At 48.3% G+C, this 16,557-nt stretch overlaps 1 protein-coding gene across 2 annotated transcripts in view; it reads left to right on the top strand.

Moving 5' to 3' along the window:
* The window catches only part of ubxn4 (UBX domain protein 4), a 109,791-nt gene that overhangs the window by 76,552 nt on the left and 16,682 nt on the right, over positions 1 to 16,557 (top strand). For both annotated transcript variants that reach the window (XM_037280648.1, XM_037280649.1), the window contains exon 11: positions 15,655 to 15,860. In XM_037280648.1, coding sequence (XP_037136543.1) covers positions 15,655 to 15,860 — 206 coding nt within the window. The remainder of the gene's footprint in view (positions 1 to 15,654; positions 15,861 to 16,557) is intronic.

The following is a 16,557-nucleotide window of genomic DNA, read 5'->3' as shown; positions in this document are numbered from 1 at the left end:
AGCAAATTGGCTATTTCAGAACTGTGTGTCAAACTGGTAGCCCTTTGCCATAATCAGTACCCAGGAAGTAGCTCTCGGTTTAAGAAAGGTTGGTGACCCCTGCTATAGACCATAGCACGCTCCAACCACAACGCAGCAGAGGATCAACCTGGCATGTGGAGCCCCATTGCTACTAGGATTGCAGAGACACCGGTATATCCCATTGCCTGTCAGAGTGGGGATCGTTGAATTCTTCACCAACATTGAGACGCCCCACCCTAAACGATGAGGCCCCTTTGTAGTCAGCCTTCCCCACTCTCCGAAAATGGGGTCCAGCACTCTCTGTAACTTGCAGTGGCTGAGGTGATTCCAGCAGGGCCTTCCAGCAACGTTCAGTGCAGTGGGGGTAGTCAGCAAGACTTGGAATGGTCCCTCCCACCGTGGGCTGGCCCAGTTCTTTCTTTTGATGACTTTGATGTAGATCCAGTCTCCTGGCATGATGGAGTTGTCAACCTGAGAGGAAGAAAGATCAGGCGGCAGTAAATTTGCATTTGACACATCTTTCAGTTTGAGTGCTCATGCTATCTGCCAAGGACTGTTCTTTGTCTGCTTTTTGTAAATCTTGTATCATTCACCAATCAATTTTATTGCCCTTTTGAACTGGGCAAATAGGAGTGTTTGCAAGTAGAGTTTGAGCACTTCCTAATGATTCCTCCTGACCAAAGACCATTTATGACAGGGGCTATCCCATTTATTGCCTCCTGTTTTAAAGGAGATTCTCTGATCTTGGTTGGATTTGGACTGGAGGAATGGACCGTAAGTCCTGTAGCAGATAGTTCTTTGCCCACCTCCTTATCAGTCAAACAAATGTTGATTAGCCAGGGAAGCGGATAAGCGCGTGCCCTTCCAACAGCTACACCACTTCCTCATAGCTTCTTTATAGTCACTTTTCAATCATCTTCCAATTGTTTACAGCAAAAGTTTAAGAACAAATTTAACTTAATGGTACGACTCCATATGTATTAGAAAATCCATATGTTGTAAAGAATTGTATTATTACTATCTTTCACTATCTCTCCGACTCCCTCCGTTTTGAAGCTTGGCGACGCCCATGCCTCACACCTTGTCCAGTATCACTAAGACAATCATTTTGGGAGGATGTGTTCTTTACTACATATGATTACAACATCACTTAATTTGACTTTCTTTCCAAAATGCTACTCAGTTTCCCAGTTCACACATCTTATGCATGTGTTACTGGTTCTCCAGTTTTTTTTTCTAGTTAATTATTAATCCAAAAGCAACTTTTTTTTCTTCTTTCCTTTGCATTTAACTTGCTCAAAATCACTCTTTCTTCAAAGTTCTACTAATTTTCCATAGTAGTCTCCAACGACTTCAACCATCCAACCTGTATTTTCCTTTCATTCAGGCAATCAATCATCCTTGCTCATTTGCATCTCACACAGTCTCCAAAAAGGAGTCTTTCCATCACATTAGTCTCAATTTATCCAAGCTCTCCACACAACATTCATATATTACTCTCAACTCACATTCCTCATCCTAATATTTTCTATTATTTCTCTTAAATGTAGCATTGCAATGTCTCAAATTCACAATTTTACTTCATCTAATTCCTAAAAATGTTTTCTCTTCCTTTCGAATTTGTCATCAGGGCGAGACACTAATGAGCACTAGTGTGAACCAGTTTCTGCCCACAAACAGATTTATTTCTTTTCCTCTCTTTTATTTTTCAAAATTGTTTCCGTCTTGCGGTGCAAATCGAAAATACCACAGTCTAGCAAATTTCTTTGCACTAAAGGTTTAGCCAGATTCCTCATTTTAACACATAGGCACACTCTTAGGCACACAAATGCACAGCTCTCGCGCGTGAGGGCATCATTGATTCGTCACAAGCTGGCCATTTCTTGCGGTCGATCATGAAGCCGGTCCTTGACCACACACGCGAGGACAGCACATTCCAATTCTCTATTTATCTTTTAGAAGCAATTTACATTTCTTTACCACTTGATTTGCAAATTTTAACTTTAGTGTGCACACATAATTTGATCCCTGGTCATTTGTCATTCTATAATCTGACAATGAATCTAAACCAAACGTAACGTGTTTTTTTTCTTTTAATGCACTCAGAATGTCTCATGCTGTATGGACATCTATTATTTCTTTCTCTGTAGGAGTATGAGAGGTCAAAGGGGAGCAAGCTAGTCATGCTGAAAGTTTGACTTTGCCTCTGCCTCTTCCTCCACCCTTTGATTGGTCTCGTTTTACATGATGACACACTCTTGCAAAGTGTCCTTGTTTCCAACAGTTCCAACAGTCCAATTTTGATGGGGATTTTAAATTGAATGATGGCCTGCGACCTTGTTGGCCTCTACCTCTTCCTCTGCCCCGTTGGGAACTTTGGAAGAAGTCTGTTGTATCTTCATCATCATCTAGATCAGCCGTGGCCAACCCGCGGCTCGCGAGCCGCATGCGGCTCTTTGGCTAGTTTCATGCGGCTCTTTTACGTTCATATCAACATTTGTGTTTATTTTTCGTGCGTATTTGCTTCGCTTGAGTTCAATATGGTATTTTGGTCAAACGCGCATGCGCGTGAGGTGAAATCCCGCAAAGGAGGAGGGACAAACAGAGCGATATGTTTTGCTGGCTTTTTAATGAATGGCGACTGTGACTACGGGGGCCCATTAGGTCCAGAAAAGCTGACAAGACGCTTGCCAAAATGGCAAGGAAAAAATGCACAGCTAAACGAATATATGACGATGAACACAGGACGTTTTTAACAGAGTTAAAGTTGTTTTTTGTTGAACGCTATGGCAAGCCATTCTGCCTGATATGTCGGACGTCATTGGCGCATTTAAAACCTTCAAATGGTCAGCGCCACTTCAGCTCACTTCATGCCAATATCGATAAGGACTTTGCAAAAGGGACTGAATTTCGCAAGCACAAGTTTGGAGACTTTGAAAAGTCAGGCAGAAAAATAGGTACAGTTTTTCAAAAAAATTACGAAGCACTCAGAGACTGTCACACTTGCATTGTTTCAACTGGCTTGGAACATTGCACGGGCTAAAAAGCCATACAATGAAGTGGAGTTCGTTAAAATATGCCTCAGTGACGTTATTGAAATCTTGTCTCCTGAAAACGACGAACTCAAACGAATGGTCTGTCCCGCCACACATAGTAAGTGAAAAAACTTATGTTTTTGTTTGTGGAATTTTTTGACCTGAGAGTTTGTCTGTGTGAGACAATGCACACAATGTTCATTGTTGAAAATGTGGTCTTTGGTCTGTGGTTTCAGTACTGTAGGAGTCAATTTGTCATTATCATGTTGGTGCGTGACATAATAATGTCACACAATAAATTTGGCTGAGCAGAGGTGTGTGTGTGTGTGTGTGTGTGTGTGTGTGTGTGTGTGTGTGTGTGTGTGTGTGTGTGTGTGTGTGTGTGTGTGTGCGCGTATTTTTTGTCTTTTGAATTTGTTCTATTCTCTCTTGTGAAGCTTTCAACCACACTCCAGCACATTGCAATTCTCTCTTTTCTTTCCTTTCTCAGTCCCTTTGTCTTCCTCGCCACACTCCCCTCCAAAACTTCTACCACTGTGTTCCACATTTCAACTTTCAACTTTCCTTCTACTCCATACTTTTTCTTCCACTTCGGCATGTATTGCATACAATTAAGAAATCTACTCGCCATGTACTTCTTATCTCCTTCAAGAGCCCCTTTATTTGGAGATTTGCAGTTTTCATTTCCCATCTTAATTTTAGTAGTTTTAGTTTTTACAATTTTTTTTTCTTTGAGGATCCTCAATGCAGGTTTAAATTGACCTTTCAACAGAATTGCTTTTTAGTCGATTTATCCTACCAGTCACACTCACAACCACACAAGCTTTTTCCCTGCCAACTCGAAGTACTCTTTAGAAGAGATACCTCATCCAGAGGGGGGACTCTACAACACCCCCTCCTTCCCTGAGAACGAAAGACAGCAGTCCTGTTACCCAGCCGTGCCAACGCGAAGTAGTACTTTAGAAGAGCTACTTCATCCAGAGGGGGACTCTACAACACCCCCTCTTTCCACGGGACTTAAGATCTCCTGTCCTGCCTATTTACTAGTAAGTTTTCCTGTGCACTTTTACTTTAGGGCTTTTACTCACTTGTCTCCTGGGTCGTTGCACTTCTGGATCCCGTCAATCCACTGTTGTCAGACGAAGGCAGACCTAAGATGCTAGCCCAGCGAAGAATTTTCTTCCCAGGTCTTTCTTTACCAGGTCCAATGGACGCTGGCCTGTCGACAGTGTGCAGCACGTCCTCCTCCGTCCATCAGCAGTGGGTATGTTGAGATTCGGGTCACGGCACCAAAATGTTAGAGTGGTGCTCACTCTAACTGATTTGCAAGAACCACACGGGAGACAGTATGCATTTTGAACACTTGCAAGTGGAGAAATCGTTCGTCACTGTGCATACAGCGATGTTCGAACGAAGTCTGATTTAGGCCCCTTGCAAGAGCATATTTATTGAGAGAAGCAGGGTGGGGGTGAGAGTGGACAGGTTTGGTGAACCCCTGGCCTCTGGTCAAATCAGAGCAGGGGGTGTTTTACGATGTGTAAACAGAACTTTGATTGCTTCCTCTGCAGTTGGTCAATCAGTTCAAGGGATCTTAGCACTTTGTTCTACTACTTTAAGACAGGGCAAGCTTGGTTAATTGTTACAGGTTACATTCCAACATAATCATAGGATCAAACTAATCTACCAACCCTAACAGGCACCAACCACCTTACGGCCGCAGCTCCGGTCGGCTGCCTCAACATAGGAGGCACGGAACATGTTCCACTCTGACTCAATGTCCCCTGCCTCCTCTGGGACGTGGGAAAAGCTCTGCCAGAGGTGGGAGTTGAAGCTCTTCCTGACAGGGGATTCTGCCAGACGTTCCTAGCAGACCCTCACAGTACGTTTGGGCCTGCCAGGTCGGACCGGCATCTTCCCCGACCATCGGAGCCAACCCTTCACAAGGTGGTGATCAGTTGACAGCTCTGGCCCTCTCTTCACCCGAGTGTCCAAATCATGCGACCACAAATCAGATGACACGACTACAAAGTCAATGATCAAACTGCGGCCTAGGGTGTCCTGGTGCCAGGTGCACACATGGACACCCTTATGTTTGAACATGGTGTTCATTATTGACAATCCGTGACGAGCAAAGAAGTCCAAGAATAGAACACCGCTTGGGTTCAGATCGGGGAGTCCGTTCCTCCCAATCACGCCGTTCCAGGTCTCACTGTCATTGCCCACGTGAGCATTCAAGTCACCCAGTAGAACGATGGAGTCCCCAGAAGGAGCGCTCTCCAGCACTTCTTCCAAGGACTCCAAAAAGGGTGGGTACTCTGCGCTGCTGTTTGGTGCATAGACACAAACAACAGTGTCGAGTCGGAACTTTTCTGCCTCGCACACCAGCTCGGGCTCCTTTCCAGCCAGAGAGGTGACATTCCATGTCCCAAGAGCCAGCTTCTGCAGCCGGGGATTGGACCGCCAAGGTCCCTGCCTTTGGCCGCCGCCCAGCCTGCATTGCACCCGACCCCTTTGGCCCCTCCCACAGGTGGTGAGCCCATGGGAAGGGGGACCCACGTTTCCTTTTCGGGCTGCGTCCGGCCGGGCCCCATGGTCGAAGGCCCGGCCACCAGACGCTCGCCTTTGAGCCCCACCTCCAGGCCTGGCTCCAGATGGGGGCCCCGGTGACCCGCGTCCGGGCGAGGGAAATCTGAGTCCATATATATTTTTCATCCTGAGGGGTTTTTTGAGCCGTGCTTTGTCTGGCCCCTCACCGAGGACCCTTTTGCCATGGGTGACCCTACCAGGGGCATGAAGCCCCAGACAACATGGCTCCTAGGATCATTGGGACACGCAAACCCCTGCACCACGGTAAGGTGACGACTCACGGAGGGGTAGCTGAATTTAGTTCAACAAATTAGTTTGTAAAACTAAGCTGAATATGTTTCAAACAATTAGCTGAATTCAACTCAACAAATTAGCTTGTAAAACTAGGCCAAATATGTTTTAAACAATTAGCTGAATTTAATCAACAAATTAGCAAATTTGTGGTTGATTCAATTCTTCAGTTATTAATTGTAAAAGCCTGTGTGCCTGAGTTAAACTCAAAACAAACTTCAGAAATGAATTAAATAGCCAATGAAACTAATTATAATTTAACACTAAATTTTGGATAGAGAATTCAAAGTCCTAGTGACCAATCCTAATAAATACAAAATAGTCAGTCTTGAATTAAATGATAATGACACGGATTGATTGCTTATTCTGTTAGAATAAAGTGGTTTATCAAGTCGCTTCAATTCCAAAATCCCAATATAGAAAGAAATAGGTTCGGCCCAGAGGAGAAAATGAACACCCAAATTTGGCTGTCTTCCCGTCTTGCCACAGAAGATTTTCCCCTCAAACCTATTCTCCAAAGGAAGTTTAGAAAAATCCAATTCTTTGAGTAAACATATGACGGCCCTCAGCCCGATGGACTGCGGGGAGGCCTGAACCGGAACAGAGAGGGGCAGGAGGCACGTGTTAGGGTGGCTACATGGAACATCGGCAGCATGTCACACCGATCGGGGGAGGTGGTTGAGGCTCTACACAGGAGAAGGGTGGATGTCTGCTGTGTCCAGGAGTCGAGATGGAAGGGTGGAAGTGCAAGGATGCTGGGTGCAATCGGCAGAAGGTACAAGTTCTTCTGGCAAGGCTGCAACGAAGGGACTGGTGGTGTTGGAGTACTTATTGCTGAAAAGTGGATAGATCAAGTGCTAAGCATTAGCAGGGTAAATGAGCGGATCATCGTTGTGAAGTTGATCGTTGGGAAGCGTCTGACAAACGTCATTTCAATCTATGCCCCTCAAGTTGGCAGAAGTCAGGACGAGAAGGATGCGTTCTGGGACAAGGCCATCATGGTGCTGTCAGGGATCCCCCAGAATGAGGTTATAATTCTGGGAGGTGATCTGAATGGACACGTGGGGAGGGAGTCAGATGGCTTTGAGAGGGTACATGGGGGACAGGGGTACGGCATGCGGAACGCAGAGGGAGAGAGGATCCTGGAGTTCGGCGACGCACTGGAGCTGGTGCTGTGCAACACGCTTTTCAAGAAGGACGAAGCCAAATTAGTAACATACAGTTCAGGTGGCTGCAAGAGCACAATAGATTACATCATGGTCAGAAAGGTGGACCGCGTCCTGGTCAGGGATGCCAAGGCAATCCCCGGAGAAGAGTGTGTGTCTCAGCATCGCCTAGTCATCGGAGACCTAACTCTGCGGATCAAGAAGGTGGGGGCTAAGAAGCATCCTCCCAAGTTGAAGTTGTGGAAGCTACATAGCGGAGGGAATAAAAACGAGTTTAGGGAGAAGATTGAGCATATAGCAGAAGAAGTGGAGGAGATGATGGAGTCGGGTGGTGTGGATGGCAAGTGGCAGGCAATGAAGAAGGCTCTGCTTAAATACAGCATATCACAGTTATGCTTTTGCCCGCATACAGACAAAAGGTGAGAACATCCAGACCCGTTCGAAAGCGGGTGCGGGTGTGGCCTGAGGGTGCCTCTGATGCGCTTCGTGACTGCTTTGGCTCTACCGACTGGGACGTGTTTAGGAGGGCGGCCACTTGCGACGGTCGGGCGGACATTGAGGAGTATACTGACTCTGTTTCCTCCTACATCGGGAAGTGCATTGATGATGTGACACACTCAATATCCGTCGTCACTCGGGCTAACCGGAAGCCATGGCTGACAGGGGCTGTCTTCAGGCTGCTGCGGGCCAGGGACAAAGCCTTCCGGGCGGGGGATGAGGCTGGCTTGAGGACTGCGAGGGCCGACCTGTCCCGGGGCATCAAAGAAGCGAAGAGGGCGTTCTCGGGCAAAATTACCGCCCACTTCAAGGACAGCAGGGACGCACGGCGCCTTTGGCAGGGCATTCAGACCATCACGGACTACAAACCCGCGCCGCAGAGCTGTGATGGCGACGTCCGTCTGCTCAATGACCTCAACCGCTTCTTTGCTCGCTTCGACGCTCAGAACAGCACTTGCCCGCTGAAGGCCACTCCCCCTTCCCACGAGCTGCCCCTGTGCCTCTCCGCCGACAGCGTGAGGAGGACGCTTGCCGCTATCGACATCCGTAAGGCGGCGGGCCCGGACAACATCCCGGGTCGAGCGCTGAAGGACTGCGCTGGTGAGCTGACGGGTGTCTTCACGGACATCTTTAACACTTCCCTGCAGCAGGCCATCGTCCCGTCGTGTTTCAAAGCTGCCACCATCGTACCTGTGCCGAAGAAGCCTGCTCCGTCCTGCTTCAATGACTACCGCCCCGTGGCACTTACGCCCATCATCATGAAGTGCTTTGAGCGGCTTGTCTTGGAGCACATCCGGTCAGTTCTCCCCCCCACCATTGACCCCTTCCAGTTTGCGTACCGGGCCAAACGGTCCTTTGAGGATGCCATCTGCTCTGCCCTCCACTCGGCCCTCACCCACCTGGAGGGGAAGGACTCGTATGTGAGGTTGCTGTTTGTGGACTTCAGTTCTGCCTTCAACACCATTGTGCCGCAGCGTCTCATCGGCAAACTTGACAAGCTGGGCCTCAGTACCCACCTCTGCAACTGGCTACTGGACTTCCTCTGTCAGAGGCCACAGGTGGTACGTGTTGGCGACAAGATCTCCGCCAGCATCACGCTGAGCACAGGGGCCCCCCAAGGCTGCGTGCTCAGTCCGCTGCTCTTCACCCTCCTGACGCATGACTGCGCTGCCACCTGCAGCGGCAACCGCATAGTGAAGTTTGCTGACGACACGACTCTGGTGGGTCTCATCACCAAGGGAGACGAGACTCAATACAGGCTGGAGGTTGACCTTCTGACCGCGTGGTGCAGGGACAACAACCTCCTGCTGAACGTCGACAAGACCAAGGAGATTGTTGTTGACTTCCGGAAGGGTCACGCCCAACACCTGCCGCTGACCATCGACGGTGCTGTGGTGGAGAGAGTGAGCAGCGCCAGGTTCCTGGGGGTGCACATCAGTGAGGATCTCTCCTGGTCCACCAACACCGCGTCGCTGGCGAAGAAGGCCCAGCGCCGCCTGTACTTCCTTCGGAAACTCAGGCGAGCGGGGGCTCCTCCGGCCGTCATGACTACTTTTTACCGCGGCACCATTGAGAGCGTCCTCTCCAGCTGTATTGCTGTCTGGGGTGGCAGCTGCACTGACCACGACTTGAAGGCCCTGCAGCGCATAGTGAAAACGGCTAGTAAGACTATTGGTGCTTCTCTCCCCTCCTTGAAGGACATTTACACCTCCCATCTCACCCGCAAGGCGACCAAGATTGTGAGTGATGTGAGTCACCCCGCTCACTCTTTGTTTGAACTTCTGCCCTCTGGGAGGCGGTACAGGAGCCTGCGCTCCCGCACCACCAGACTTTCCAACAGCTTCGTACTCCAGGCTGTTAGGATCCTGAACTCGCTCCCCCTTTCAGCGTAGCGTCCTGTTCTTGCTGTATGCGCACTGGCTCGGTTTTGCCCCTCTTATTTAATGGGTTATTGGTCTGTTATTTATTCATCGCTCGTTTTATTTTATTTATTATTTATTATTTATGGTTTGTGCCTTCTTGTTTTTGTTTTGTGTCGCCTACTTGTATGTCTCGTCACCGTGGGATGGAGGAAACGGAATTTCGGTTTCTTTGTGTGTCTTGACATATGAAGGGATTGACAATAAAGCTGACTTTGACTTTGACTTTGACTTAAAGCCACAGAGGAGGTGTGCGGATGGTCAAAGGGTAAAGCAAGACAAAGAGAGACATGGTGGTGGAATGACAGCGTCGAAAGAGCGGTGAATGAGAAGAGGAGGTGCCATAAAGTATGGAAGAAATCTAAAAGGGAGGCAGACCGAGTGCGGTATGTAGAGGCAAGGAGGGCGTCACGGACAGCAGTGTGGGAGGCCCAAGAGACCAAGAGGAAAGAATTTGCAAGTGAATTGGAGAGTGAAAAAGGACAAAAGAGCTTCTTCAAGATAGCGAAGCAAATGGTTAAGGAGAGGCGTGATGTGACCGGTGCAAACTGTGTGAAGGATGAGGATGGCAACATCGTGACAGACAACAGAGGAGTGAAGGAAGTATGGCGAAGGTACATGGAGAAGCTGCTGAATGTGGAGAATGACTGGGATGGTGAGGCGGGATGCGACGAAGTGGAGGGTGAATGTGGCCCGATCACACGGACAGAAGTGGGAAAAGCCATGAAGGCCATGAAGGATGGAAAGGCAGCTGGACCATCTGGAGTGGTGGCAGAGATGCTAAAGGCAGCGGGAGACGTCGGTGTGCAGTGGATGACCGACCTGTGTAACAGTGTCATCGCTGAGGGGCACATTCCGGAGGACTGGACAAGAAGCGTCCTGGTGCCTCTATTCAAAGGGAAGGGGGACCCACTCGCATGCGGGTCATACAGGGCCATAAAGCTGCTAGAGCATGGAATGAAGTTATTAGAGAGGGTGTTGGAAAAGAGGGTGAGGACACGGGTAAAGGTGGACGAGATGCAGTATGGCTTCATGCCTGGTAAAGGTACAACAGACGCAATTTTTGTCATCCGACAGATGCAAGAGAAACACCAGGAGAAGAGGAAGAGGTTGTACTTCGCTTTTGTCGACCTGGAAAAAGCGTTCGACAGGCTGCCAAGGGAGGTGGTGAGGTGGGCCCTAAGGAAGTCGGGTGTGGAAGAGGGACTGGTAAAGGCTGTGATGGCTCTCTACTGCAGAGCCTGCACAACTGTTAGAACAGGAGTTGGCGACAGTAATGGGTTTGAGGTAAGGGTAGGGGTGCACCAGGGATCAGTGCTCAGCCCATTACTGTTTGCTATCGTGATGGATGTGGTATCGAGGGAAGTGAGGGGTGGACTACCATGGGAGCTGCTCTACGCGGATGACCTGATATTGATTGCTCACAGCCGAGAAGACCTAGCTAGGAAGCTAGCGGCCTGGAAGACATGCCTGGAAGTGAAAGGAATGAAGGTGAATGCGGCAAAATCAAAGGTCATGGTCGGTGGTGCTGGCCTGGGAGTGATATCGCAGTCAGGAGCATGGCCATGTGGAGTTTGCGGGAAGGGAGTGCAAGCTAACTCTATCCGGTGCAAGGGTTGCCAGAGATGGGTACACCGAAGATGCAGCGGAGTAAAAGGCAGCCTACTAGCTGCAAGTGAGACCTTCCAATGCAAGCGGTGTAGGGGAGAAGTCGCCCAAGCAGACCCAGCTGAGCAAGAGGGGCTCGTGGTAGATGGGGAGATGTACGAGGTGGTGGACAGCTTCTGCTACCTTGGAGACATGCTTAACGCTGATGGGGGGGTGGACCTAGCAGTGACCACAAGGGTGAGAAGCGGGTGGAAGAAATTCAGGGAACTCATGCCCTTCTTAACATCTAAGGCCCCATCCCTGAAGATGAGAGGCCAAGTGTACTCAGCCTGTGTCAGAAGTAGTATGACGTACGGAAGTGAGGCATGTGCCCTGAAAACGGAACATGAAGACAAACTAAACCGAGCAGAAATGAGGATGATCAGATGGATGTGTGGTGTGTCAATGAGGGATGAAAAGACCAGTGCAGAGCTGAGACAGAAGATGGGAGTGGAGGCCATAGTGGATGTGGTGAGGAGAGGCAGACTGCGATGGTACGGACATGTAGTGAGGAAGGACGAGAACGACTGGGTGAAGAAAGTTATGTCGTATAACGTAGAGGGAACAAGACCCAGTGGCCGACCTAAAAAGACCTGGCAGATGACCGTGGCAACCGACATGAAGGCACTCGGCATCAACCTCGAGATGGCCATGGACCGTTCCCGGTGGAAGAAGGCCATATCGATAACCCAGTCCAACCCAGCGGCGCCTGGAAAGCGGACTTTGAACCGATGATGATGATGATGAAATCCAAGTTAATCCAAGCGTGCGATCTTGCGTCTAACACTAAGAGTCCGGCAGCTGGAAAAAGTCCGTGAAGACACCCATCAGCTCCCCAGCGCAGTCCTTCAGCGCTCGACCTGGGATGTTGTCAGGGCCTGCCGCCTTACAGGTGTTGATAGCGGCAAGCGCCCTCCTCACGCTATCGGCAGAGAGGCACAGGGGCTGCTCGTGTGGAGGGGGAGGGGTCTTCAGCGGGCAAGTGCTTGAGCAGACGGATGTCGCCCTCACAGCTCTGCGGCACGGGCTTGTAGTCCGTGATGGTCTGAATGCCCTGCCATAGGCTCCGTGCATCCCTGCTGTCCTTGAAGTGGGCGGTAATCTTGCAAGAGAATGCCCTCTTCGCTTCCTTGATGCCCCGGGACAGGTCGGCCCTCGCTGTTCTCAGGCCAGCCTCATCCCCCGCTCTGAAGGCTTTGTCCCTGGCCCTCAGCAGCCTGAGGAGAGCCCCTGTCAGCCATGGCTTCCAGTTAGCCTGAGTGACTCTGAATTTTGTGTGGGTCACATCATCAATGCACTTCGTGATGTAAGAGGAAACAGAGTCAGTATACTCCTCTATGTCCGTCCGATTGTTGCAAGTGGCCGCCTGCCTAAACATTTCCCAGTCAGTAGTGCCAAAGCAGTCTCGAAGCGCATCAGAGGCACCCTCAGGCCACACTCTTACCCGCTTGCGAACCGGCCTGGATGCTTTCACCATTTGTCTGTATGCGGGCAAAAGCATAGCAGTGACATGATAATATTTCCGCATTTTGCTGGTCGGAGGAGTACAGAACTTGTTGACTGTTAGCCGTTAGCGAGGCTACCAGCCGTTGGCGGGGGCTGCTAGCAGGCAGCCGGCTGGTTGTCGAGGTTTGTTGTGGTCCTGGCAACTGTGGCTCGGCCGCTTTAGCCTGCGAGTAGTGCTGTGAAGAGCCGAACAGGATCCTGTTGGAACTTGGGGGTGATCCTAGGCTTTGGAGGAGACTAGAGGACTGGAACCAGCCGAAAATGCAGGAGGACAGGTAGGCATAGAATGGCTTGCTGTTGCTGATGGCAAAATGTTGCCGAAAGTTGCTGAAGAGTAGCAAAAAACACGCTAAAATGCTATACGCTAAAATACTAACTTTAATACTGATTGAAAGTTTAAAAATAAAAAAAGGACTAGAACTAAGCTAACTCCGGTGGAGAAGCGGCGAACATTCAGCGCTTTCGGTCTCTTTGACCACAGTTCCCCAGAACACTGCTCAGAGATGTCATTATTCCAGGGGTTAAGGTCAGGCGAGCTTGCTGGCCAATCAAGGACAGGTACTGGTGGTTTTGGCACTGTGTGCAGGTGTCAAGTCCTGTTGGAAAGTGAAATCTGCATCTCCATAAAGTTGGTCAGCAGCAGGAAGCAAATGCTCTAAAACCTCCTGGTAGACGGCTGCATTGACCTTGGACCTCAGAGAACAGAGTGGGCCAACACCGGCAGATGACAAGGCACCTCACACCATCACTGACAGTGGAGACTTTACACTGGACTTCATGCAACGTGGATTCTGTGCTTCTACGCTTTTACTCCAGATTCTGTGACCTTGATTTCCAAAGGAAATGCAAAGTTTACTTTCATCAAAGAACATAACTTTGGACCACTTAGCAGCAGTCCAGTCCTTTTTGTCCTTAGCCCTGGCAAGACGCTTCTTACGCTGTTTGTTGATCAAGAGTGGATGGATACAAGGAATGCGACATCTGAAATTCATGTCTTTCATGCGTCTCTTCGTGGTGGTTCGTGAAGCACTGACTCCAGCTGCAGTCCACTCTTTATTAATCTCCCCCACATTCTTGAATGGGTTTTATTTCACAATCCTCTCCAGGGTGCGGTTATCCCTATAGCTTGTACACTTTTTCTACCACATTTCTTCAACTGTCTATCAATGTGCTTGGATACAGAGCTCTGCAAACAGCCAGCCTCTAGCAATCACCTTTTGTGTCTTGCCCTTCTTGTGCAAGAGGTCAATGGTCGTCTTTTGGACAACTGTCAAGTCAGACGTCTTCCCCATGATTGTGTAGCCTTCAGAACAAGACAGAGACAATTTAAAGGCCTTTGCAGATTTTTTGAGTTAATCAGCGGATTAGTGTGGCACCAGATGTCTTCTATATGGACCCTTTTAAAAATATTCTAATTTTGAGGTACTGAATTTGGAGTTTTCATTAGCTGTCAGTTATAATAATAAAAACTAAAATGAATAAACACTTGAAATATACAAAATATGCAAAGGTTTGGGCACCCCTGATCATTTTCTAGATTTTCGAGATTGACTTTGACTTTGGGGCGGCTCGGTGGCGCATTGGGTAGCACGTCCGCCTCACAGTTAGGAGGGTGCGGGTTCGATTCCACCTCCGGCCCTCCCTGTGTGGAGTTTGCATGTTCTCCCCGGGCCCGCGTGGGTTTTCTCCGGGCACTCCGGTTTCCTCCCACATCCCAAAAACATGCTTGGTAGGCCGATTGAAGACTCCAAATTGTCCCTAGGTGCGAGTGCGAGTGCAAATGGTTGTTTGTCTCTGTGTGCCCTGCGATCGGCTGGCAACCAGTTCAGGGTGTCCCCCGCCTACTGCCCGTTGACGGCTGGGATAGGCTCCAGCACTCCCGCGACCCCCGTGGGGACTAAGCGGTTCGGAAAATGGATGGATAGATGGACTTTGACTTTGATATTCCATCCCCCGCTTACTGGAGTTGAGAAGTCACGAAATTCTAGCCTGTGTTTCAGTTATCAAAAAAGTATGAAAGGATGAAAGATTACAACCAAGGGTTTCACTGCCAGACACACAATCTACATTACTACAGCACTACCAATAATACTGACACAATCATGAAAAGAGAGAATCAATAGAAAACAGAAATTTGAACAGTATAACACGATCTGAATACAGCAATAACAGATAAATTGGAGTTTGAATGAGTTGAATTCAGCAATGATTTAAATACAGCAATAACAAATAAACTGGAAGTTTTCATAACAATTTATATAAATTTGTTTTGAATACAGCATTGCCAATTTGATTTAGTTATAACATGTTTTAACAGTTTGATTTGAATACAACAATGACAGCTTAATAAATTTCGAGCGTTATTAGAGTCAAGTGTGTTATTTCAGTTCCTGTTTAAGTTTCACCATCTGACACACTGCATTTGTGCTGGTGCTTCCATCGCGAATGGAGAGGTCAGCCAGTATGTGTTCTCACCACCATGCTCAAATGCACCTGAACTTCAGATGTATTGTTAAGAATCCTACTAGGATTGGCGATCAAAAAACCGGCAGTCACTTAGTCGGAAAGGCACCAAGTACTTTGAATAGCAAATAAACCCGAAGCAGTAGGAGCATCGCCACACACTGGCGCACTGTCCGCCATCTTGGCATTCACATCAGTCACCAGTGATACAGGACTCAGTGAGTGGTTAGAGTCGACAATAATAATGGGTGAAAACCCATTTCTGTCAATGCTGAGTTCTTTAGTCTTACATCATTCGTCAGCAGAATGACTGTCCATCACTGACAGATTGACAGACTGACAAAAGGCTCACCTCTGTCCAAAATATATGCTCAGGGCAGCTGAATATTTTTGTGTGCCGCACTTTTCATTTTTTTCTCAAATGCTCTATTATATGAAATCCCAATAAAACAAATTTCTTTCTGTTGTTTTTATACAATATGAATGTTTAAAAACAAATAATGCATCATATCCTTCTTACAGCGTGGCAGGCCTGCTTGCACTATTGTCCCATCCACTGGTGGAGGTATGTGGGCTTTCCTGAGCACACTCTTCTATCCTGTTCTCACTGTATGGCGATTCGTCACCTCCTTCACGTTTCAAACTCCACCACAAGAACCATCAAGAAGCTCTTTTGCCCTGTCTCAGTCTTACGTCAACCCAGCAACGCACTCTAATAAACCAAAAAGGTGAGTGACAGTCTCTGCTCCTCTTTGTATTATACACCGTGTAAACTGTATATTGTAATAAAATATATAATGTACAGAAAATTACCAAAAAAAATATCTCAGAAAATTTGAATATTGTGATAGTTCTTCATTTTCTGTAATGCAATTAAAAAAAACAAAAATAACATACATTCTGAAATGAAATCATTACTAATCAACTGAAATATTGCAAGCCTTTTATTATTTTAATATAGCTGATTATGGCATACAGCTTAAGAAAATTCAAATATCCTATCTCAATCGTTTAATTAATCCGATTCTCTCCCGGATGACCGAGCTTCTCACCCTATCTCTAAGGGAGAGCCCGGACATCCTGCGGAGAAAACTCATTTCGGCCGCTTGTATCCGGGATCTCGTTCTTTCGGTCACGACCCATAGCTCGTGACCATAGGTGAGGGTAGGAGCGTAAATTGACCGGTAAATTGAGAGCTCTGCCCTTTGGCTCAGCTCTCTCTTTACCACGACGGACCGGTACAGCATCCGCATTACTGCCGACGCTGCACCGATCCGCCTGTCGATCTCGCGCTCCATACTGCCCTCACTCGTGAACAAGACCCCAAGATACTTGAACTCCTACACTTGGGGCAGGATCTCATCCCCGATCCGGAGAGGGCATTCCACCCTTTTCCGATCGAGGACCATGGACTCGGATTTGGAG

Source organism: Syngnathus acus, chromosome 21, assembly GCF_901709675.1.
Source record: "Syngnathus acus chromosome 21, fSynAcu1.2, whole genome shotgun sequence".
Taxonomy (NCBI): domain Eukaryota; kingdom Metazoa; phylum Chordata; class Actinopteri; order Syngnathiformes; family Syngnathidae; genus Syngnathus; species Syngnathus acus.
Note: the sequence above shows the minus strand (reverse complement) of the source record. Positions and strands in the feature narration are given on the sequence as shown.